The 25353-nt window shown below is 38.8% G+C and overlaps 3 protein-coding genes across 3 annotated transcripts; 2 read left to right on the top strand and 1 right to left on the bottom strand.

The window, feature by feature from the left end:
- Positions 1 to 1710: 1710 nt before the first annotated feature.
- Positions 1711 to 5407, bottom strand: lbhl (LBH regulator of WNT signaling pathway, like). Its single transcript, XM_085371665.1, has 3 exons — positions 5336 to 5407; positions 3766 to 4060; positions 1711 to 1781 (listed from the first exon to the last, which is right to left on the bottom strand). The coding sequence occupies exons 1-3, from the start codon at positions 5405 to 5407 to the stop codon at positions 1711 to 1713; spliced, it is 438 nt and encodes a 145-aa protein (XP_085227791.1).
- Positions 5408 to 11429: 6022 nt separating this feature from the next.
- Positions 11430 to 18543, top strand: polr2i (RNA polymerase II subunit I). The gene is made up of 6 exons (XM_085370988.1): positions 11430 to 11568; positions 11723 to 11777; positions 15192 to 15265; positions 16774 to 16848; positions 18011 to 18062; positions 18303 to 18543. The coding sequence occupies exons 1-6, from the start codon at positions 11507 to 11509 to the stop codon at positions 18363 to 18365; spliced, it is 381 nt and encodes a 126-aa protein (XP_085227114.1). The 5' UTR covers positions 11430 to 11506; the 3' UTR covers positions 18366 to 18543.
- Positions 18544 to 20087: 1544 nt separating this feature from the next.
- pglyrp5 (peptidoglycan recognition protein 5) lies at positions 20088 to 21026 on the top strand. The gene is made up of 4 exons (XM_085370963.1): positions 20088 to 20100; positions 20206 to 20401; positions 20487 to 20605; positions 20851 to 21026. Exons 1-4 carry the CDS (start codon positions 20088 to 20090, stop codon positions 21024 to 21026), a joined length of 504 nt encoding a protein of 167 aa, XP_085227089.1.
- The last annotated feature ends 4327 nt before the right edge of the window (positions 21027 to 25353 follow it).

Genomic DNA, 25353 nt, shown 5'->3' with positions numbered 1-25353 from the left:
CTGACCTCGACTACTTTGTCGTGCTTGCTTTATTCACCAGTTTACTGGTAGTGCTACAAATTATTTTTCCCTTATTTCAGTGCTCACTATAAAATAAAAGTCTATTGATATGTCAGGATCGGTAATTTTAAAAATAATTACTTCAAATGTCTATCTTGTCAAAATAAAAGTCTTAATAATCGTGTTTAAAGTATGAATACTAAATGTCATGGAGTAGCCCTGTGACGTCTAATCACACAACACAGCATGCTGGTACTGTAGCCTTGCCACACGTGAAATTCTAGGAAATTAAAAGTGTTAGAGTTTTAAAATATAAATCTCAGTTGTACTCCCAATTGCAAATGGTCGGGGGGTTTTTTAGACCTTTAAGCCTAGTGTTATAGTCATTAGGGGGATTTAGTCAATGTGCTATAAAGGAGCAAATAAAGTTTTTGAGATGTTTACAGCATGATTTCATTATATGTGGTTTCAGATAGCTAGATATGTTTCCTACTTTTACCTAACACCTGTCTTTTGATAATGGATTAAGCAATGTTATAAAATAATTTAGTATTTAATTGTTTGTTTTTTTTGGATTATGTGGCAGGAGGTTGTGTATCATTGTGTATCAGGCCATGGTGCTAAGGAGGCCACAGTGGCTGTACTCCCAGGACCTCCAGCTGTAATGAGTCACAGCCTGGTCCAGAATGGCTTCCTCAGTCAGTGTATTTAGTTTTGCATTGGTGTATTGTAGTGCCAATAACACTGAACTGTTCAACTGTGTGAAGGCCTTTTTATTTTCTGCAGTAATTAATCATTTTGCAAAAACACTCAAAAATGATTTCCTGTTTCAACGGGACAAAAGACTTTATTGTCAAACTTGAAACAATAATTTTACAGTAACACATCATCTTTATCATATATACATATTATTCACAAATTAGCCTACTCACAGCCTATAGTACAGTAAAAGAACTAGAGTTTCAGCTGTGGTAATAGAAAACAAGTAGAGCTCCCTTTGTGTTGATCACCATGCATCACATTTCTGCAACCTTGTTGAAAATGCTGATATTACACAACAGCAGTGAGCATCTGTCACTCCCATGATGTAGCTGCCTCATAGACGAGTTTAAATCGAACAATATCATGCCTGAATTTTAACGCAAAGTAGGTTTTTAAAAATGTGATTCTCCAAACATTCAAGACATATCAGAGCAGAACTGCATGTGTGTCCAGAGAACAGCCAACTCAGTTTACAGTACTGTAACACATACTACATACTAAAGATATGACTAGGTAAATATCCTCAAGAAGACTGACTGTGGGACAGAAAAATGAATTAAAGAGACAGAGAAACACATTTGCATAAACATAAATACATGTGAGGAAAATTGAGTGGCAGGATTTCCTGTTTTTAACAAAATCAGGAAATAACAAAGAAGATCAAACACAGAGTCAGCAAAATGTTCTCTAGAAATTCTAAAAATTGCTGACTTTGGAAGAACGTGGGTTTGCTTCCCGTTGCACACGCAGTCTTGTCATAGTTCACCTCTTATTGTGCGCATTGGTATAAAGACGAACATTAAAGTCCCAGCTGGCATGGAGTTGTTACCGTGTAAAACACATTATCAGTACAGTATTTGTTTAATTTTGTCATAGTTGCTGTCATAAGTACATATTGCGATGCTTCCTCGCTGGTTTCTCACAGACGGTGAGTCCTCAGAGGTAAGCTCAGTTGAAGGCTGGAGCACTGCTGGGTGGAAGTGTAGGAGTGTCATCTCTGAATGCATCCGACTGAAGGTCTGCAGAAAAAATAGGGTGAGTTTGAAAATTAAATTTCAGTGTAGAATACTTTCACCGAACAAGTTATTTTTTCATACCGCTCTGGTGCCTTAAACATGATGAAACGTTTTTTCCTACTCTTTCTTTTTATAAATTTAATGAATGCGTATTTTCCAAAATAAAAACCAGCAACAAGCGCTTCTTAATTCAGTTCAATTCAATTTTATTTATACAGCGCCAAATCACAACAACAGTCGCCTCAAGGTAGACCCTACAACAGCACATACAGATAGAAACCCAACAATCATATGACCCCTTAAGAGCAAGCACTTTGGCGACAGTGGGAAGGAAAAACTCTTTTAACAGGAAGAAACCTCCAGCAGAACCAGGCTCGGGGAGGGGCGGCCATCGGCCGTGACCAGTTGGGATGAGGGGAGGAAGACAGGACAAAACACATGCTGTGGAAGCGAGTGGGAGATTAATAACAAGTAGTGATTCAATGCACATATTAACACATAGTGAGTGAGAAAGGACATATCCTGGTCAAAAAAGACTGAAAGATTCCTCACAGTGTCACAGGAAGTCAAGGTAATGCCATCCAAAGTATCTGGTTAAATACCATATTCCTAGGACTTTGTACAAGTACAATAACCTCAGTTTTATCTGAATTTAGAAGCAGAAAGTTAGAGGTCATCCAGGTTCTTATATATTTAAGGCATTCCTGCAGTTTAACTAATTGGTGTGTGTTATATGATTCAAACCACTGCAGTGCAGTATCTGTAATACCTTCAGGTACTGCACTGCAGTGGGTACTGCGCATACCTTATCATTAGCTTAGATGTCTCCTGAGTAGCCGAAAAGTAAAGCAAAACATATTAAAACATTTCAAATTATATTCCAAATAAACAAGCATTGACTTATTAATCCTTTACATTAACTATATAATACATACTACTGCATTTCATTAACAGCTTCGACACTGGCAAAGACTCACACACCTTGTAGTCTGTATTCTGTATTTAAAAACCTTCTCTCCTTTGTCTTTTTCAGTCATTCAGAAGCTTTCCCCAGTCCTTAATCTTGTGTCCAAAGTTTAAACCGTTTAAACAGTTGATTGTTTTATGTTTTATGGGACAATTCTCCATAACTTTACCTCCGTCTGTAACTCTGCATCAATTAGATGTAGCAGAAACCTCTACTCTTCTCCATGTTTCCTAATAGTAATGTCCCACAGGCTGTGAAGTAAACCACAGCAGCAAGTCACCACAATAATGTTGACGATTTTGTTTGCCAGGCAAATCCACCTTGTTTGGATTTTTGTGTATGCACTCCCTGACAGAAATAGTTTAATACTAATACCATTTTGTACCTACATGTTAGGTTACATCTTTGAGTATGTTAGTGGCAGAGGGGTGGTGGTTTTTCCGTCTGAATCATCAGGCTTTACTTCCTGATTTGGAGAGCTCTAATGCTGAGCTCTCAAAAATGCAACAGGAAAAGGATGAGATGGATGACTTTGTGGGTTGCCAATCCAACTGAAAGTTAGAAATGGTACTAGTACCTTTGGTTGTAGCTCCAGCTAGTACATCCACTTTTACACTTTACACAGGATGGTCTTGTTTGAATAATGACTGTGTGTCTGGTATTTCGTTGTGAAGCACTTTGTGATGTTTATCTCAAAAACTGCTATAAAAAGGAAATTATACTGTCATACAAAATACAGACATTGACTTGAGAAATGAGAAACCTTTTGTTTACCAATGTATCTAAAACTTATCAAAACTTTCTGTCACCTGACTGCCTAATAAACTGATCCCGTAAGCTTAATTTCTATATAGGAATTAATAAAAACTAAAGTGATTAAAAATAAGCGGTACCACAGTGAGTATAGGGGCAGCAAACAAAATTTCATGTTTATGGTTTCACATGCATATGTTTTCTTTTTTCCCCAATTTGTAATAAAACAGCATTTGAATATATGCGACTACCTTATGTGCAACTCACCAATGAGTGTCAAGCCTTGCTGCTGATTCAGTATAACCGATGTCTCCTCTTCCTCCTCCTCTTCTCCCCAATCTGCAATGTTGGCCGGGGGGATGCACTGCTCCAAGAACAGGTCCTCCTCATCTTCCTCCATGTCCATGTTCTCTGGAGGCCAACGCAGCTCTCCACTCTCCACCTCGCTCACCTCAGTTGGTTCCACAACAATAGAGGGTAGACGTTCCTTCTCGTGCTCGTGGCCCAGACAGTTCAGAGAGGTCTCGGGGTCCAGGACAACCTCAACAGGGTCAGGAAAGATCTGGGGGAAGAAGTTGATTGTGTCATGAGCAGTATATTGAATTAAAACTCTGTAGAAGCCTGTAAATAAACTTAATTAGGAATTCTACAAATTGTTTTATGTTTTTCCTTATCTATCCCAGAATCACACACACATGCACACACACACCTACGCAATATCGGGGCCTTGGATTTTGTGTACTTACTATTATTCGGGTTTTTAATCCTTGTTTGTGTCTGCATTTGAGTCTCTTCAGCTAAGCATTTCAAGACATTTTAAAGTATCAACTGTAACACAGAACTCCAATCACAACTAGAAAAATTTGCATTTCCTGCGAAAATACTGTGTGGATGCCTTAACGCTGAAGAAAAGCGTTGCCCTGAGCAGGATTCAAACCTGGCCCTTCTGGTCTCAAGGCGGCTACCCATCTCACTGAGCCATACTCATTCTCACAAAGAAGAGGTGGAGAGACTGTGAATTGTGCTGAAATGAGCAGAAGCTGCTGAGAATTGTGCTGATAAGAGGTGAAAAGGCTAAACATTTTGCAGAAAAGAGGTGAATCAGCAGAATTTCTGCTGAAAAGAGTTTTTTTCTGAAAACAGCTGAGATTTGTGCTAATAAGAGGTGAAAAGGCTGAAATTTTTGCAGAACAGGTGAATAAGCAGAATTTGGGCAGAAAAGAGGTGAAAATTCTGAAAATTCTGCTGAAAAGAGTTCAGTCAGCAGAATTTCTGCTGAAAAGAGGTGAATGAGCAGAATTCTGCTGAAAAGAGGTTCTTGCTGAAAAAAGCTGAAAAAGCTGCTATTTGTGCTGAAAAGTGGTGAAAAAACTGAAAATTCTACTGAAAAGGGCTGAAAAAGCTGAAATTGGTGTTGAAAAGAGTTAAAAAAGTTTAACTGTTAACTGAAAGAAATGTTGCCATAAGCGGGATTTGAACCGGGGCCTCCCAGTCTGAGAACGGATGCTCATCTCACTGAGCTAAAACACAGGTCAACCCGGCAAGGAAAACCAGTGAGGCCACTGATAATATGGCAGAAATGGGCAAAAAATATTGCAAAAAACATTCAATATCTCAAAAAGTATAGAAGTTATGAGCACCAAAAGCCGACATTAGCAGAAAGAGCAGAATTTTCTGCTAATTTTCTGCTAATTTTCTGCTAATTTTCTGCTAATGTTATAGTTGTGTGGATGCCTTTTCAGGCATCCACACAACTATAACTCAATCAGACTTAGCTGCTATGCTAAAAATATTTGACAGAGATCTGTCGCAGTATGATTCTAGGGTATTATGTTACCTGGATTGGCAGTCTTTGGTCTTTACTCTGCATGTCTTCACATTCTGGATTCTGACCACTCATCTCCTCCATACCTCTGCAGGTGAAACAAATTTATATCAATCCTACAAGAGGAATTAAAAAAAAAAAAAAAAAAAGCATGCACCACATTTAGCACGGACTAAAAAATTCTTTCTAATACTGCAAAAGCACATGAGTGTGTGCATGTTTACTTTAGAAGAGTCCAGAACCCCGATTGAAGTGCAATCTAAATGTCAGCTTAATGTAAAGTGCTCAAAGGAAATTCATGATGCTGCTGACACAGCTGTGCAGCCCCCACTGCTGCGTGCCAATCGAACTACAAATTGTGTCGTTTGGTTTTCCATGAAACAGCATCATTGCCGCTTGTGTCATTGCTGAATTACACTAGGATCACATTATCCAACATGCCCGGCTTTTCATTCGTCAGAGATTTCCTGCCCTACATCATGCTGGCTAAAGCTGGTCCGACCATGCACAAATATGTGCATCTCCTAATACATGCAAGCACTCTCTAGATTAGTGCAGACCTCAAATGGGGTTTGATACAAAATGGATTATGTAGTTTGGCGATCATATTTTATTTTCTGACAGGAAGCCAAGCATCCTGTTTTGGCTTGCGTCCCTCACACCCCCCAATCTGCCTCAGTTATCAGTAAAGTTTTTGTTACATAAAAAAATATGTTTACATGACCGTCATCAGACGTCTAGCCGCCAGCAGCTTTGATGAAGGCATTTGTTTCAGTTACATGGATAAGTCTGTGTCCATAGCCAACTTTAGTCTGTTTACGTTGTCTAGAAAAGCAGACGAAAGGGATTAAGAAGGGCTGAGGATCCATCTGAATCCTCTTTTTTATCCCTCTTCCTTGCTTCCTTGTCTCTATTTCTCAGTATGTCTCAGCGTGTGTCCTCTCTCCATAAGTACCAGTCACGGTTTGTTGCCTGGTGTAATGACACAGTCTGCTCAGTCTCGCTTTGTGTTTAATGAAATTTCCACTGAAAGACAGATCTAATCTACTTTTTGGAATTTGCAGTCACATGTCTCATCAAACTAAAGAGGCAAATCTAATTATTTTTTACATAGAAGCCGAGAAGATGAACGGGACCTTTTAACCTCTTCCTGAGATATGCAGCACTCAGACCCCAGTTCTTCACTCTTGCATCAAGTCAAAGCACAAAAGAGAGCATAAACAAGCCAATGCAAATGTCTGCTCGGAAGCTTTCAAAGGCATTTCCAGCCAAAATTAAAATGCATGAGGATCAGTGCTTTGGATCAAGAGCATTAAGGATGGTCTGAGAATATGTAAAAAATATTTGAAATCCAAAAATAATTTGTTTTCTTTTATTTTCGTGTGTAGCCTGAGACTTCCATCAGTTTGTTTCCCTCTTCCTCCCTCTCTCTCTCTCTCTCTCTCTCTCTCTCGCTCTCTCATTGAATCATTTTTTAATAGCTGACTTCAGTCGATTTGTGATTTTCCTATTGACATGCTCAAAGTTACCTATTGCGTGACTACATGCAACTGAAGAAACGCTAAGCCAGTTTGCACAACTTGCAAAATGAGGACATCGTGTTCTTCCCCAAATAGGATCAGCTTTGGGAGTACTCTATCTTTTTTTTTGACCCACTTGTGAATGTGCGCGGCCCTACAATTCAATTTCTGATATTGTGCTGTTGACAATTGTGCTGCACTAAGCTGTTTGTGTGCCACCTGGGGTTGGAAACTATTATGATGAATGAGCTTAACCCCCATGTAATCCCTCTCATGTACACTCGCTCTAAACACCTGCACGTTTTAGCACGGTCAACAATCGGGCTTTGTGTGCCTTGTGCGCTGCATTTGGCTGTTAATGCAAAAGTATGCTTTATCACTAGCAGACATTTAGGCTTCTTTTATGCGCACAGGCCAGATGATTAGTTTTAAAATATGCATCTAATATTACTCAAGTGTTAGTGTTAAACCAAGCCTGAAGTTTACACCTAAAGGTGAAGATTTGTGTCACCAGAAAGAGGAAGCTACAGGCGCTAAAGAGCCGCACCATCGCAAAACGTTTGATCATTAAAACGATAAAGTTTTATCTCATTTCCTGTTTCTCTCACATTTTCCTGTAGATGTTTCATTTTTCTAACTTCACACATTTACTTTTTTTTCAGGTCAGAGGCCACATAACTGGTTCACAATCTGGCCACAGCAGTTACACTATAAGGTGCTGCGGTTGTGCAATAAATGAAAACGTACTGATGAAAACATGAGGAAAGATTGCAGCAAACTTTAAAACGTTCCTATTTTATTGTTGCTATTTTTTATACTTCCCCAGCATCACTACACTTAGATGTTTCTGTAGTTGAAAATGTGAGATGGGAGGTATGAAATGGCTCATGGCCTCTGTTTGCTCTTGACCTTTCAAGACCACAAAAACATTCAAAACACGCAAAAAGTAAGAAAAAAAAAGGAGAAAAGCGTTTTCACTTTTTACAAACATACAATAAATAAGACTGGATCCTGTGAAATCTCCAACATGTACAATATATGCCAGTTAAACCTTTTATAGGTCAGGCCAATATCTAGTTTTGTCATTTCTAATTAATTTTTTATTTTTATCTAATTTTGACTTTTTGTTTTTGTGGATCAGTTTTGTTGTATTTTGTTTCCAGAGGGGATTTTCTTCTTTCAGTTTAGTTTATATTCTTTGAACTTGTTTATTTTAAGTGTATTATTTGTTAGTTTCATTGTCGGTTTTAGCTTTTCTAATTATTATTGTATGGTGGGAATATCTCAGAGGCAACATTTAGGAAAAACAATAAAAACAGAACTTGAAACATTTTTATTTTATTTTTGTTAGTTTTCCCGAGTTCACAAAATAGTTTCAGTTTTGTTTCAGTCTAATTCATATTTTTAAAGATGTCGAATACTTTGTCACAATTTTTGTCTATGTTAATCTGGGTTTATTGTTTAACCTCCAGAAACACTATTGTGTAAAGCTAGTTATTAATGGTCAGTGGACCATGTGTTACGACTGTTTCCATATTTGTGACTTGGAGGAAGTTTTTAAAGTTCACAGGGTTCATGGATCCATCTGCTATCACAGCTGCCCACAAGGACCAAAAAGCTTCAGAAAAAGTTGCTGAGGTGACCTAAGGGTGGAATGAGTTTGTCATCAAGAGTTATATGTTTCCACAGCGTGGGTCTTATTTCTGATAATGGCAGAATCTGCTGCTTGACTGTACATGACTGTATCTTCCTGACACTTCTGCTGAGTTACTTTCAGAAGATGCACAGTGACGATAAGATCTTAAAGTGGAACCTGAGGGGGACTTGCAGCAGTTTTCAATTTAATTGTTATCCAAGAATTAAAGTGCACACAGTCACACGACCACAAGGTTCATCACCTCTTACCCATCAGTTGCTGTCAGGCATATGTCCTCTCCATCTTGGCACAGTGTCACAGTGGTGAAGCTCGGCTCATCCGCTGGTGATACGAGAGGGGTTGCAGGGGGAGGTGAACAACTCCCACAGCAGTCCCCCCCTGCAGGACCCTCAATGAGGTTTTCAGCCTCCAGGGCGAAACCTGGATGGGGAGGGTTCCAAACTCTCAGGGATCTCAGGTGTTTAGCAGATGGTGAAGGAGGTGGCTCGACTATTCAGGCAGGAGAGCACCCGTGTCTCACTTCAGTGCTGAGTTCGCTTGTCCAAAGCGTACACGCTCTCCGCCGTCTCCCGTATCCGACTTCCTTCCTCGTGTCTCTGTCATTATCCCTCCCTGTCCCACTCCGCTGCCAGGCTTTGGAGAGGAGCAGGATTAACGTCTCTTTTGATTACGGAGGCTGCATGGGTGACGTCAGGCAGGCTTGACAGTCCCCTCTGATGAGTTGGCACACTGGGTCGCTGGTGCATCTGGACAGAAACATACAAAGGGCACACAGATGGCCTGTGGTCGTGCTGTTGGCAGATGTTTAAATCAACTTGCCATGGCCACAACTGCACATGAGACGGACATGCATTTGCATGTTTTATTACGAAATCCTTTCTATCCCTCCCATTCTGTCTGTTTCCCCATCATGACTCTGTGTGTGTCGTTGCTCCATCAGTGGATTTAGATTTGGACGATTCATGGAATTAGCCCAGGGATCAAGGGCTCGGGGGTGGAAAGGGGATACAGTGTATATATATATATAACAGGCAGCAAGTATTGCAAAACAGGCAGCACACTAGTAACATTAGTGTTTAATCCCCTTTGCAGCCTAAGTCAATAGGATAGATATGGGACGAGGAAGGAAAGGAGCCTGCGCAACATGAAAGGCATCCCTCTTCTCTAGAACCTGGATGAATTTTTAGTTTAAGAAATCAGGGAACTCCACCCGTGATGTAACAGCTGAGACTCCTCCGTAAGCAGGACAGTGCTTATCCTATTAACTCGAGTGTCAGTTATACCATCTCCGATTCATTTGTTTTAAAAATGGACACACCATGCTTTTCTTTATTTTATATCATATGTCTGTTACAGTGGTGGGTGCTCATATTGAACATGGCCAAGCTGGTTACAGCTAATGAAGTCAGCACTTGGCAAACATACACGAGCCAAAACTTAAGCTTAAGACTGCTCTAAACACTCACTTTTCTTTCTTTTTCTTTGGCTCTGTATGTCAAAGTGAAGGGACATCTTTAATATAATGGTCTCAAACTCATAGCATGCTTGCTTGCTTTGCTTAAATGTAAATCAGTTCTCTTTCCGAGCCTTAAAAAAAAGATACAGTACTTTATAATTTCCAAGTCTGCTGTCAATTTGAATTAGGGTCTCATTGCTATGCTTGCAACAAAATGCACACAGATATTAAAATAATTTGATTAGGTTGTGCAAAATAAAATGTCTAAACGTTTTATGTGTTTTATATTTGCACAACTATATTTTTTTAAATGGAACATTTATTGAATCTTCTGACAATTTAAAAGTCCTATTTGCTACGTCCGGCATTTTTTAAGCAATTTATAGCTTAAAATGTATTATGCAATTTATCTGTGCTTACAGGGGGAAAAGGTTACACTGATTATGTAAAAGTCTAAAAAACACATTTAAAAACTTTTTAAAAAACTGTATGTATCAAATATGTTACACGAGGCAATAATGGGTTAATAACATTGTAATAATAGCTCTGTTTTCTTCAAGTGTCCAACAAGACATGGCAGTGCTAATTGGCTGCGCACAATATCAGGGCCATCTGTGTGCCTGACGATAATGACTGACTTAACCAAGGTTAATTCGGATTAGTGACATTAGTGTCAAAATGTCAATTAGATTTTGACTGGGTTTGTCCACAGATGAGGACCAAAAATAACATGAAGACCAGTCATTTAAGCCAATGCAACATGAATCTTGAAGGTTTGAATAGGATTGGTTATGAACAATATGGAGTTTGGGTTTTCTGTGTTTTTATGATGACTGGTCTGTGTGAAAGCTGTTCTTACCACAGGCTGTTTAAAGAGATAGATGTAGTGACTATGAGTTTACGCACTCAATTTGTGGGTTGCTATTTAAAAACTTCGAGTCTAGCATCATTGTCGTCAACTTTTTGTCATTGCTTTGCTTTGTTTCTTAGACACTAGTTACCAAATTTGGAGGAGAGGGTGGAATTGCTTGGTGACAACACACACTTGCACAATACAAAACAAAAACCTTAGAGCAATTCTTTTTTTTCTTTTTTTAGTTCAGTTCAACTTTCTTTATATACTGCAGCACCAAATCACAACAACATTCACCCCGAGGTGCTTTATATTGTAAGGTAAATACACTACGGTAATGCAACAATAACCAGAAGAAGTGAAAATGTGTGATGTTTTTAAAATAAGTCTACTGGGTTCACTCATCTAACCTAGACACATGCAAAATTAAGTAAGCAATTTAAACCCTTCGCTTGTACATGCATTGCTTCACTTCTGTGCATCTTTTGACTAATACAACAGGTCTGCAAATGTGTATCAGTGCCTATTCTGTCCTCCAGCCATTTGTAGGCGCTATTTGGAAAAAAAGGCAGAGCCAAAATCGTTTACGCATGCGCATATGGTCTGTTTTTAAACTTGAGGAGTGAGGCGGTAGACATTAACAACATTTGAAATTAATTGAGTTCATTACTTTTGTCCACAATAAATCGTTTCTCTGATGGATTTAGACGGTGGGACGTACGAGCCGGGATTTGTTGGCATACGGTTTTGTCAAGAATGGTGAGCGTTTGTCTGTTTTAGAGGACGTATACGTTGACGTAGCCGGCTAGCTAAGATAAGCTAGACGCACATTAACATAATATTGTATGAACTGAAGGAATACGTACGCATAATTGAAATGAAAACCCATTAACCACTTGGCTTTGTCTTCCAGTAACAACATGTTGTATCCTAAAGAAGACAAGGAGAACCGCATCCTGCTGTATGCCGTAAGTTTGTGCTCCTCACGTGTGTGTTAACCAATAAGTATTAGTGCTACTTTCTTTTAAGTTAGCTAATCCACGATACAGCAACACTCTTCTAACAGTCCGGATTATAAAACGAATGGTTAAAATTACAGCTTTAGTTTTAATTTTTCTTAGTTTGCTTATTTTACACCCCTTATGTTACAATCGGTGAATACAATCAGAGTTTATAGCACATTAAAAACTAGTTGACCAAAGTGCTGTAGACGCTATACAATGAATATATGTGTGTGTGTGTGTGTGTGTGTGTGTGTGTGTGTGTGTATATATATATATATAAGAACTGAATAGCTGAATCCTTTGATTTTGGGACAAGGTTAACAAGCATCACTCACTTAGAGATGAAAGGGAAAGGAACCTTTCTGTCATGGTCAATAGTAGTGAGTGGAAAGATGTATGAAAATATGCTTTATCAGTTTGTTTGTAATCATCCCAAACCAATGCAATTACAGATTTTACACAGAATAATCTCAACCATGGACATAGTTTCAACCCCAGTCTTTTGCTTGAAATGCAAGGCAGAAATTAGTACCCTAACTCATTGTGTTTGGTGTTGTCATAAGCTGCAGACGTACTGGTCTAGTGTATGATTAGAAGTGAAAAATACATCGAGGCTGAAAACAGAATATCTTATGTTCATATCACGTTCAAAAGTCCAATGCTTTGTAAAACTTTGGAACCCTGTTTGATCTACTTGAAAACTGATGTCTACGATCTTGGTGTTGGGATTTTTTTTCTAAAGGTTGTGATAATGCTGGGCTGATTATTGCATATTATTGTTGCAGTTGCTGGTGTTTTATGTGAGACTAAACTAAATTAAATAATTTGATATATTACAAAATATAAGAAATAGCTCTAATATATACAAATAGCTTAATTATAAAAATCCAGAATATTACAGAATACAGAATTACCGAATTTTTAAATGCTGCAAAACAGCTGTAAAACTTTATTATTTTCACTGTAGAGGATGTAACTATTGCACGGTGTACTGTACATTAGTTGGAGGAGTTGTACAGGCAGGAGTGATTTCCTCTAGGACTGGGTATCATCACTGATTTCTAGAATCGATTCGATTCCGATTCACAAGGTCCCAATTCGATTCAATTTGATTTGATTCAATTTAAATCTGGGAAATTTTGCCTCAGACAGTCAGAAATATTATAATTCAGATCAGTACATTTACATATTTTTGTATCTATAAAAAGGAAACTGACACTCGCAAGACTTTATCAAAGGTGTGAGCATCACAGCAGATGCCTTTGTGTCAAAGTAACTGAGGATAAAACACAGAAAAACATGAGGGTGATTTTCCTGGCCTGGGATTTTATAAAAATATTCTGCAGTACATCAAAAACGAAAGAAAACCATTAATCAACTTATGAACATTACCTCTGAAGTTACAGCGGTTTTATTACAGACACAGCTAAACGTTTTGCATTTTGCATAATTTTAAAAAGTTTACATTTGTTCAGAAGCCTATTGAACAGCAGAAATTAGGTTTTCTTTTCGGAAGTAAGTAAAAGGGAAAAAAACAGCGGCCGACAGCGCTGTAAACAACGGTAGACTTGTGCGTAGCAAGCAAGCGAATAACGCAGAAAACAGATTTTTAGACGGGAAACTGTTCTTGAAGTACGGAGAGAAAGCGAGAGAGAGAGAGCTGTGCATGAAGTGTGGTGGAAGCAAAAACGGCAAAAGTCAGAGGGAATTCATGACGATGTTTTTGTGAAGCGTAGTTTGGATCTTCCTTTGCTGCTGGTTCAGTCAATATTGTTTGGAGAGAGATAAAACTAACAGCTTTAGAATCAGCGCAAAAAGGGCGTAAACACAAAGCGCGGACCTGCCGAAACATCAGAATCAGCGAGCTGTCGGCTTTCAGCTCGTGTCCGTGCCGTCGGGTGAGAAAGGCGACATCTCACTGATTCTGATCCGTCGGCGGGTCCGCGCTTTGTGTTTACATCTTTGTGCAGAATCCGTGTTCCTGCTCTCAGTTACTGTTTTAGCTGTTTGGTGGTTGTTGAAATTTAGTGAGGTTTAACCTGAGATTCTGGTGTTTCGGGCAAAATAAATTAATATTAAAAAAATCGGTTCAGGATTTTAATGAATCGATATCACGTTATCCAAGCTAGAATCGATTTTAATCGATAAATCGATTATCAAAACCCACCCCTAATTTCCTCTGTTGTTCAGTGGTGCATTTGGGTAATCTCAGTCTCTAACTAAACATTCTCCTGTTACTGGCCATGTCATGGAGTGGGTGCCAGGTATTGTTCAGCACTGGGAAACAGTAAATATAATTGGGTTGAAACAAAACAAAACAAAAAAAACAACGTCATGTGGAGGGAGGTACGCCTTCACCTTACCAAGGAGCCCTCATTGAAAAAGGCTTGTCTTAACAGCAGATCTAAAAGCACAGTCAAATATCACACCAAGATTCCTTGCAACCAGGTGATAGTAAAAAGCTCAAAGACTGATGGAGCTCTCCTTTCCATCTTAATGATTGGGATGCCCAAAAAAAAAAAAAAATTAAATTCTGGTTCGTTTTTGTTTTTTGACAAGTTTATCTCCATCTATGATTGAACATCACTTAGACAGTACTACCAGAGCCTGAATACAAGCTAATTATCTGCAAAGCAATGAAAGTCGATGCTGTACTTTTTAAAAATGGGTTCCAAAAAGAGAAATATATAATGAAATGGGACCTAATACAGAACCTTAAGGTACCCCAAGTGGTTACATAGATGATAAATACTAACCTAAGTGGACAGAGAAACTCCGGACTGACAAATAGTTATTTAAGACAGCGGTCACCAACCTTTTCTGCACCACGGACCGGTTTAATATCAGACAATATTTTCACAGATCGGCCTTTAAGGTGTTGCGGATAAATACAACAAATAAAATGACACAAAAGCTGGGTTATTTTGTAAATATAATAATTAAATGAGGATTTACTGTGTAATTGTGTAACTTCATTAGCAGCGTCCTCCTGAAATGGGCCAACAACATTGAGAGTGACGTCCTCCTCTCTGCCCCTTAATGCTCTCTGTTCGCTATGGTAACGTGTAAATATTGCTTTCAAAATAAGACACACAACTACAACACGGGAAAAGATCTGGGGAAACCAAGTTAACGATAAAAATCCTGAAAACTCTAAATTTCACACCCGAGCCTCAACTCTCGCGGCCCGATAATAAACGACTCCAAACGACCTCTGATTTAAGACATACATTTTATTGTAATGTATTGTATAAAACGTTGTAAAACCATATGTAATGGAAGAGTTTAAAGGAAGATTGTTGTGATACAAGAAGAGTACCACAATTATTGTACTGAATGTCCTGCTCTTTAACAAAAAAATATCTTGATCTCAAACAGTGCAGGAACTGTGACTACCAACAAGAGGCAGACAACAGCTGTATCTACGTCAATAAAATCACCCATGAGGTTGAGTAAGTAACCACAATACAACATAAATTAGCAAATGTTTTATTTCCTCAATTTGAATAATTCGTCATTTTCCATGAAAAGATTTTCTGTGTACAATTTCAGACAGTACAAAGCAGTGTTTTTATGTGTACTCACACATACTGAATGGTAGTGGTGCAACGGATCACGGTTGATCCGAAATCCGAACCAATCCCACTCCACGGTTCGGTACGCACGTGATCCGAAGATTCGAAAAAAAAAAAAAAAAAGTATGTGTATGGTGCGCATGGTCAGTCTGTCAAGCGGTAGTTATGGCCAGCGCTAGCGGTCCAAGTAGCGGAGCAGAGGAGTTTGTGGCATTTAAGCAGCCCTTTGCTGCCCAGTCCGACCGGGCTAAAGCTATTACTAACGCTAATGGGGTTTTTAGCTGCAGACGGGAGGCCGTCGTCTGTTGTGCAAAACAAGGGGTTTAAACTGTGATGAACGTGCTTGAGCCACGCTATGATATCTCGTTGCGCGTCCACTTCAGTGACAAGATCGTTCCAAGCATGTATGAGCAGGAGAAGTTTAAAGTTATGGCTGAACTGTCCCAGGCATCTTCTGTTGCTCAAACTACAAATGGGTGGAGCTCCAGGGCAACGGAAAGTCACGTGACCGTGACCGCTCGTTATCACAGCGGAGTGGTAGATACAAAGCCCTGTACTGCCCTATAGATTACATTAGATTAGATGAAACTTTATTTATCCCTCGGATGGGTTCCTCCGGGAAATTCAGTTTCCAGTAGCACAGCACCAACAGAAGTTGCAGAATGTGAGCAGAAATATACCATATATACACATTTATAAATACAGAGAATACAAAAGGGATAAATAGGAATTAGAATACAAGGGAACGGCACATTTTAAGTATTGTGAGTCTATTACACTGTTGGATATTAACAAAAACTATTGCACGGTGAAAAGGCACTACAGCTACTTGTTCCCCCCTCCTCTGTCCCCATTTCCCCTCCAGCGAGGAGTTAAACAGTTTGTTGGCGTGTGGGACAAAGGACTTTTTAAGTCTGCTGGTCCTTGACTTTGGGAGAAGCAACCTGTTACTGAACAGACTCCTCTGGTTGTTTATGGCTGTGTGCAGAGGATGCAGAGGCTGCCCAGCATGGTCCATAATGTCCATATTGCACCTTAATTTGTTTTTATATAAGTGCGTGGAATGAGTCTTCAGTTGAATGTTTTTTAATAGGGAAAATATACTTAAATAAGTAAACGGCGAGTAGAATTTTTGTCTTTTTTTTCTATTTTTGCTGATCCGAAAATTGATCCGATCCGTGACTTTAAAACCGTGATCCGATCCGAACCGTGAGATTTTTGATCCGTTGCGCCACTACTGAATGGCTAATCTTTAGGAAAAAACATTAGCATTTTTTGCATGTGGGCTTCCTTTTGTAGTGCGCACAGTACTAGAATTTTAGATTGCATTCATAGGTCATGTCAGTCGATGAGCTCTAAACCTCATGCTTTCATTTTTTTCCCAGTGAACTCACACAAATCATCGCTGATGTATCTCAGGACCCAACACTGCCAAGAACAGAAGACCACCCCTGCCCTAAGTAAGTTTTACCATACCTACTGACCTCCCTCAGCGCCCATGCTTCACCTCCTGTTGATGTTTTTAAGGGTATTTTGGGTCATTATCCTCTTCCGTTGTGAAGTGCTGTCCAATCAGTTTTTCAGGATTCAGCTGAATCCGAGCAGAGACTATAGCCTTGTTTGCTTAATCAATAAATTGCAGTGATCCAGTTCCACTAGCAGCTTTACATGCCCATGCCATAACACTGCCTCCACCATGTTTGACAAATAATGTGATATACTTCAGGTCATGAGCTACTACTTTTCTCTTCCCGTCATTCTGGTACAAATTCATTTTGGTTTCATGTGTCCAGATACTTTTTTTCCCTGATGTGAGTGGGCTCTTTTAGAGCGTGTGGCAAAATCGAATCTGGCTTTTTGCTTTTTGAGTGTAATCAGACGTTTAGACCATTTTGTGGAACCTCTGTATTTACATTCATGATAATAATCTCATGATCTTCCACTTTAGTTCTGACTGTATAATTGACCACCTGGCTGCAAAAATGCTTATCCAATTTTGGAGTAATTATGTTTTGTTGTTGTTTGTGTTTTTTTTAAAGGTCTGTAATTCCTAAGTGCTTCTACTGCAAAATATTTATTAAAAGGCATCATGATTTGTAAAACGGCATTGTTACCCATACACTTTTTAAGTAGCAAGTGAAATGTGTAATTCTAAAAATAAGTGCAGAGTCAATAATTACTGACACAGCATACTTCCTTATTTAAGCAGCAGAGCGTTGTTTAATCTGCATGTCTTGAAACTGATTGGTGCACATAGTCATCAATCAGTGAGACTAACTGAGCGTATGGTCATGCAAAACGGATGGAGCGTAGATTACATCACTGGGGTCTCAGCGTAAAAGCATTATATTTAACCACATCCCTGCTCTCGTGTGTCTACATTTTATAATTACTTTATGTCTCCTTGAGGCACACTAACAACATATCAAGTAATTATTTAGACGGTCACCGTAGACAGAGGAAATCTGGATAAAGGTTCAGCCTGCCCTGAAATAAACTGTTGGTGGTCATTGTAGGTTTCCACAAGCCATTTCAACTTTAATGGACTGTGGAATGAGATGTTGTGGCTCTGATGGTGGTAACACTTTTATAACGTTTTTCTTTCACCGTTTCTCTTCTCAGATGTGGTCACAAGGAGGCGGTGTTCTTCCAGTCTCACAGTATGAAGGCTGAGGTAATTGCAACCTATGCGCTTTCTCTATATCTGCACAAGCTGATATATATATATATATATATATAAAAATAAAATATAAAAAAATCTTTCCCCATGTCAAAAATACAAAGCTAATACATTCTTCTTAGCCCCTGCTTTTCAGAAGGCACCACATTATTAATCCAGAATATATATTTGAGAGAGGTATTTATTAAAATCGTTTGTTTTGACTGACACATTTTTGTGTGTTTCCCCACACAGGATGCTATGCGACTGTACTACGTGTGCACGGCGCCTCACTGTGGACACCGGTGGACAGAGTGAAGCCTTCTGATAATAAAGAGGTCTAGCACTTGCTTCTATGCTGTTGCTGTCAGCACTCGTACAGTATCAATCTGGGTCTGTGTCTACAGTGAATTCATTTGGCTTTATAAAATAGCAGCATTGCTGACCCCTCTGTTATTGTTGTATGGACACTCATATCTGTCACCATGTTGTGAATATAATGTCATCAGTTTTGCTGTTGTGCTTTTTAGCGCTTGTCATTTTCAAATGTGTATTGTTAGATTAAAACATGTTTTCAAATATCTCTTGAGTCTTAATAATTGTGAAACTCTTCATGCACTCCATCTCTGAGTGACACCCTGGCTACATTTTGAGAATCTTTTGTATAATAATAGTTATTTCGTTACATAATTAAGGTTATATCAAGACTAAGTAACACATAAATGTAAAACCAGGATACAACAGTTAATATAAAAGAGTTATTAGAGTTTGTTTGTTTGTTTTTAATGAATTACTCCTGATTTGGTCTGAGTCACTCAATCAGTATTTCTGGGTTTTTTGAGAATAGCAAGAATCAGTGATCAGATAATGCTCCTAAATATTTTTAACTATAGGCCGGGAAACCTCGCCAACTCGCACACAAGTTCACCTTCAAATCAAACCAACTGACTTCCAAGTAGAGAAGTCGGTATAGATATTCACTTCCTGTTTCCAGCCTAGACTGTTAATGATTAGTGGGGGTTAAAACCATGAAACACAAGACTGGTTGTGTGTTTTCCTTTGAGTCACAACAGCTGAAAATTTAGACCACAAATCACATGTAACCAGTGCACATCCCCAATATTCACAAAATGTCTTGAGACTGTAGCTGACTCATTCGCTTAATGCTGAACATATTCGCAGCAGAGATGAGCCAAATAAATGTACAGTTGGCAACTTTAATAAGAATTTGATAATGTAATCTACACGTCTTGTTATTTGGTTACAAACTCCATGTGGTTTTACCCATTATGTTATATATGTGTGTGTGTGTGTGTGTCAAGTGTGTTCATCTTTGGTAGCGATGAAAACCTATGTCTTGTTGTTGACAGAAATCCTAGGTTTCTGTTGTTGTTTTAAAGTAATTAAAGATAAATGCTGTACAATCATTCCACCCTGGAAAAAGAACAGTCCAAAGAGGTCATTCAAATCCCCAAAATTCCCCTGAAATTCATGGCAAGTTTTGGATTTAGAGGGTAATTTGCAATGAGTGGATACAAACTTCAGACCCGAGCTGTAGCTACAGGTCTGCTCTCAGTCCAACTGGGAAATGCATCTAATACATTACATTAACAAGTAAACGGGAGTAATTTTTGATGAGTCAAGTCAGTTTCTTAAAGCACCAGTGACACTTCATGGACTTTCTCAGTTTTCAGACTACTCCTAAATTTGAAGATCATGACACGGCTTGTCTTTTTTCCTCCGTGCTACTGATTTTGTAATGTTAGTTAGTAGTTATGCGTGTGAAAAATCAGAGGTTTTCTCTAGCTGTGCAACATTCAGGAAATACTGTTGTACTTCCTTCTTTTTTAAGCACGTATATTCCAGACATCTTGTTGGGCAACTGTAAATTATTGCTCGGCTGGTAAAACTAGTGGGAAAATAACTCGTGCTCATTAAGTACATAATAGGTGTACTTCCCAAAACCACACCCCTTGAAACAGGCTCTTTGATAAAGGAGCTGCACTACTTGCCACGAGTTAGTCTGCTTTGTGGGACGCCATGGACCGACAAGGTATGGAAACAGACAGCTTTGCACTAAGGATGGTTTCTGGTTTACTAATTAGATTTTCTTTTATGAATGCTGAGTATCAATTTGATTGATTTCAATCTGTTTCAGTGAGCATTGTTTCAAGGCAAGAGTGGGGAGCAGCCGCTGCCAAACAAACCAAGGCTCTGAAAGGACCTGCCCGAAGAGTTGTTATCCACCACACTGCCTACCCAAGCTGCAAAGGCCTGGCTGAGTGCAAAGCCAGCCTTGTCAGTATTCAGAGATACCACATGAAAGACAGAAAGTTTGATGATATTGGATACAAGTGAGTTCCTCTGTTAGTGCACAAGAACTGTGTGCAAATGTTTGGTTTTGTTATCAAAGCTTACCTGTACTTCTTCAATGTTTAGTTTTCTTGTTGCTGGAGATGGGACTGTGTTCGAGGGTCGTGGCTGGGGTGTGATGGGCGCACATGCCAAGGACCACAACAGTGACTCACTGGGAATTGCCTTCATGGGGAATTTCAACAGTAAGCACTCCTTATTTTGTGTGTATCATATACAAGAGCATGTTGTTCAGGGTGTAGACATAAAATGATAAGGCTGGGCCTGTGTGTGCAATACAAACGTTAATCTTTATTTAGTAACCGCACCTTGTATCATAGGAAAAGATCATAAAAGCAGGGTAATTTTAATACAACAAGCACACACACACATTGGATATTGCACATTATTCTCCATATAATGATAAAGCTACTTCTTGTTTTCATTGCAGATGAGACGCCGAGTGAAAAAGCAGTCGTTGCGGTGAAACAGCTGCTGCAGTCTGGAGTTTCCGCAGGATTTCTACAGCCTGGGTTTGGCCTGTATGGACACAGAGATCTGGGAAACACAGAGTGTCCAGGAGAAAAGCTTTACGCCGCACTGCCACGACTGAGGAGCACGTCGTGAACCTCGCAGACGATTTGTCAGTGTTTTGAGGAGAAATTGCACCCCTTCCTTAAATTGCACACAGACCCCATGACCAGCTTCTGTGAAGTAAGCAAGGTGTTAGGAGGAAGAAGCTTTCTAGATCCGACACTAATGCTCAGGTTTCTTTTTTCCTCGTCACATTATATGCATATTATTTGCACATTATTATATTTTTTATTATCTGTTAGCAGGAAGAGTCTGTTTTCACAGCCTGTCAGAGCTTTCTTTTACAGCAGAGGGAGCCGTTGCATGGGATGAGAATAACGCAGGCTTTATCTGTTTAGAAGTGCAACTGGAAACTCAATGATTAATTGGTTAAGAATTGACAAAAAGTCTTATAATTTAAAAGCTATGATTCTTATAATTGCTGTGTGATGTCAACATATAGAAAGCACCGTAAAGATTTCAAATTGTGTCACATTTGTTGCATCTTCGAGATCAGCAGACTAAGCTGAAGATCAAAGTAAAAGAAAATTCTATATAGAGCTATTTAAAACTTAGTGCTGACAACATATAGGCATATAGGGAATAATATATGGGGATTCTAAGTTATTGTGGACCTCTGACCTCTTCTACAAGGTCAAATTTTTATAAAATGTCTTGTATCTTTAAAGTTGTACTTAAAATTCTGCTGCCTTTGTTTGTATTGGCAACAATCAGGAAATAACTCAGGTGTATGGGGATTCGAAATATCACATTATAGTTTGGCTTTTAAATTTCACATCCGCCTTTCTTTTATGCTGACCTCAGAAATGTGTTTTATATTTAAAGAGAGAATTGAGACAAAGACAATGAGCTTCCTAGTTAGTTAGAAATATATTGTAGTATCCTATTATATAATAAGTTATTCATGTCCCATTATTTACAAATCAGTACCTATTATTCATTATCTACTTCTCTAAAATGTAATGTAAATGTATAAAGTAAACATCTGTCAAATTTCTCTTAACTAATTTTTTCTTAAAGGACGTTTAAAAAGAACAAAGAAAATAAAAAGAATACAATAAAAACACAATATTGTTCCTTTAAAAGTTAAAAACACACAAACTGAGCTGTCTTGGCAGAGGTTTGCAGTCTCAGAGTGCTTCTTTTTATTACTCGATTCATTGTTTGTTTGATTTTTTTTTTTTACGTATGCGAGGAATTTTCTCTTTTTCTCTATCACAAACACCACACAGGGTGAAGGGGGTTTTTTTTGTATGTAGTTAGAAGAGTTAATGATAATGATATTATCACAATATCTGTAAGAAATTCCAAGAAGCTACTTGTCTAAGCTATCTTTTAGTTTGTTTATTGAGTGTTTTGTTTCGTTTTTGGCAAACAGATTAAAGTTAAAATAACAGTTGCAGAAGCCCGTGAGACTGTAGCCATAACTGTGCAAAAAGAACAACTACACCTCAAGGTAATGTAAACTAAAGGTGAACAAGACCAAACATCTGCCACTCAGGTGAAATAATCACTTGCAAGAGGCAGAAAAAAGAACGTTTGTGTGCGAGACCACGGGCTCACAAAAATAGAATATGTGTATTATTAAAATAATAATAGAGTTTTTTATCACAGTTAGCTATGCTGGCATATCGCAGCAACACTTGTTAAACCGCAGAATAATTATTAAGTATATTATTGAACAACAAACAATCTTTACAAGTCCTGTTTTCTCATGCAAATGTCCTTCAAATATCTCTGCAAAAAACACTGTAAACAACACAAGATATGGAATCAAGGGCATTGTAAGTGCTGAAACAACAATGCATGCTTTCTGCAGTGCCAGAAACATTCCCAACAAGTGCTCACTTGTGCAGCACACAGATTATGGAGGAGGGCCCTATCAAACAGGCTAAATGGCAAAGGTATTAGACTGTATGACTAATCCTTGTCTTCATGACTAATATATAGTAGACTTTATTGTTGTCAATGATCAGTGTAACTGAACAAGATGCTAGGGCACAGCTACAGTGAAAGTTCAATGTGTTCAGACAGGGAAGGGAAGTGCTGTGTAAGTTCTAATAGATTCATCAAATTAAATGGATTTCTTTCTTCTGTGAGAAGAATTTGAAACAATAATCCAACCAAGAAGCATGTATATTATTCTTTTATTATTATTACCTTGTCATTGTCGGAACAGATATTAGATATCACTGCACTGGCTATACATGAATCTTTTTAAATGTTTGTTGAGCAACAAACTTAATAAACTAAGTCAAAGTAACGCAAAGGCATTGAGTTTGTGTGTCACCCCTTCCAAGTGGTGAAAAAACAGATATTAGATATTAAATTATAAAACCTGATATGAATTTGCAGTGTGTGTGTGTGTGTGTGTGTGTGTGTGATGACCTTTTGTTCACTCCTGCTGCTATAACTCATCGCCCCTTAGGCCCTGCTTCACTTTCTTGTGGTTGAAGGAGTGCCCACATCACTCAGGAACCTCACGTGAACTTATCGTTTGTACCGGTGTGACATGGAGAGGTGAAGGCCTTTCAGACAATAAAACAAGCAGGAAAAACTCATATCCCTGTCTTACATTCATTTACACCAGATCTATTTCATCCCCTTTCTGATGGAAAGGCATCATAGCAGAAAGTTATTGGCAGGATTTATTGACAGTCACATATTTAGAGTGAAGAAAAGCAATCTGACTTCTGCTTGGAGAGGAGAGCACAATGTAAAATATAATGATGTGGTTTTCTTTAAATGATCTATTCCTCCTTAAGTAGGAATACATACATCTGGCACTGCAGTAACATGCAAGTAGGGCACGTGAACTTGATGTATCGTGCCAAAGCGTGCTCAGCTTAATTCTAACTTAAATGCATTTAAACCAGGATGGTGTAGGTGCCTTAAAAACAAGTGAACTCTGATAATGAGTTTATGAGCAGCCTAATGAATTTATATCATTAGGAGTGCTTGTACACACTATTAACATTACATGTTTCGTCATTTATGACCCCACAGGCTTCATTGCTACAGGACACTGCTTTAATTAGGTGCTATTTCAACAACAGCCTAGGTCATTAACGGGGCTGGAACTCATTCGTTGCCACCGGAGTCTCAGTCATGGTGGCCTGTTGCCTGCTGAACTTTAACACTGTTCTCAGCGACATGAACACTCCAAAGCATGTCCACAAAAAATCAAAACCTGGATACGTCATGTCTGAAATGACTGATGCATTATCACTAAAATAATCAATTCAAGCGAAACCTTAACGTGTCGACACATTTATCTGCTTTCTTCATCGGTGGACAACTGTTCAAACTAAGAAAAGTCAAGGTTAGCATTATGTAGCAAGTAACCGAGAAAACTCACTGTATTAGATTTAAGAGAAGCATGGATTAAGTCAAATACACTGTTTAATTTGAAGTAAGGAGGCAGTTTTCAGTTACAGAGAATCTCTGGCTACTGTTTATTTAATTTTACCACATTTTTGCCCAGAAATAATAAAAAAAATTTGCATCATAAAAGCTTGCAACTCAGAGCTGGTATAAATTACGAAATAACTGGTACGCGTAATAATCTTGCCCTTCATTCTGCGTTTTAGCCTGCTCGTCTTTGGCCCGTTATATACAGGATCATTCGGTCTCTACAGCGTCTTCATTCTCTTGATCGGCATTTTGCCAAATTGGCTCCTATGATGTCGATTAAGGTGCGCAAAGAGAGAAAGCAGAGAAGAAGAAAAACGAGAGAGAAAGATGAGGCCAGCCCAGGGGGTGAGGCGCGTGTGAGAGTGTTGAATTTCATGAGTCACGGAAGTGTTATAATTGCACCCCAGAGTTCACTGATCAGTCACATAGATTGACAGCACATCCATGTCATCCCGGGTTCAAGCCCGCCTTGGCACAGTGTGTTTGGTATCATGGCACATCCTTTCATTCTCAAATTATTATAGATTTTTCTTTGGGGGGGTTGATAGGTGCTTATGGGGAAAAAACATCACACGAGTCATATTTTAGTGCGTTGCTTTGATTTTATGGATAAAAGGCGTTTAACTCTTCACTGGAATAAATGAATTATCTTTTTACTAAAATAGAACCACTTGACTCAAAGTACGGACACATGCGCACAACACGTCCCAGGATGATTCTCTTTTATGCGCAGTTACAAAGTAAACACCAACGCGAGTCGTTTTGGAGGTAACGAGTCCTGAGCTGCTGTGATCATGCGCATTTGTTGTCACGCTGTCTGGCCCGTGCGTCTTTGGCTCTTTACCACTTTGAGTCGACGCATCTTTGCTCTGTGTGTTCAGCGGTGCGCTCTCCTGTGATCTCCGGACAGCTTTGAGAATTTCGAGAGTGTTTTTTAACCTTTGGG

Source organism: Diplotaxodon limnothrissa, linkage group LG14 (assembly GCF_057381915.1).
Source record: "Diplotaxodon limnothrissa isolate DT_005_m linkage group LG14, D_limnothrissa_male_GT1.1, whole genome shotgun sequence".
Classification (NCBI taxonomy): domain Eukaryota; kingdom Metazoa; phylum Chordata; class Actinopteri; order Cichliformes; family Cichlidae; genus Diplotaxodon; species Diplotaxodon limnothrissa.
This window is presented reverse-complemented; position numbering and strand designations above follow the sequence as displayed.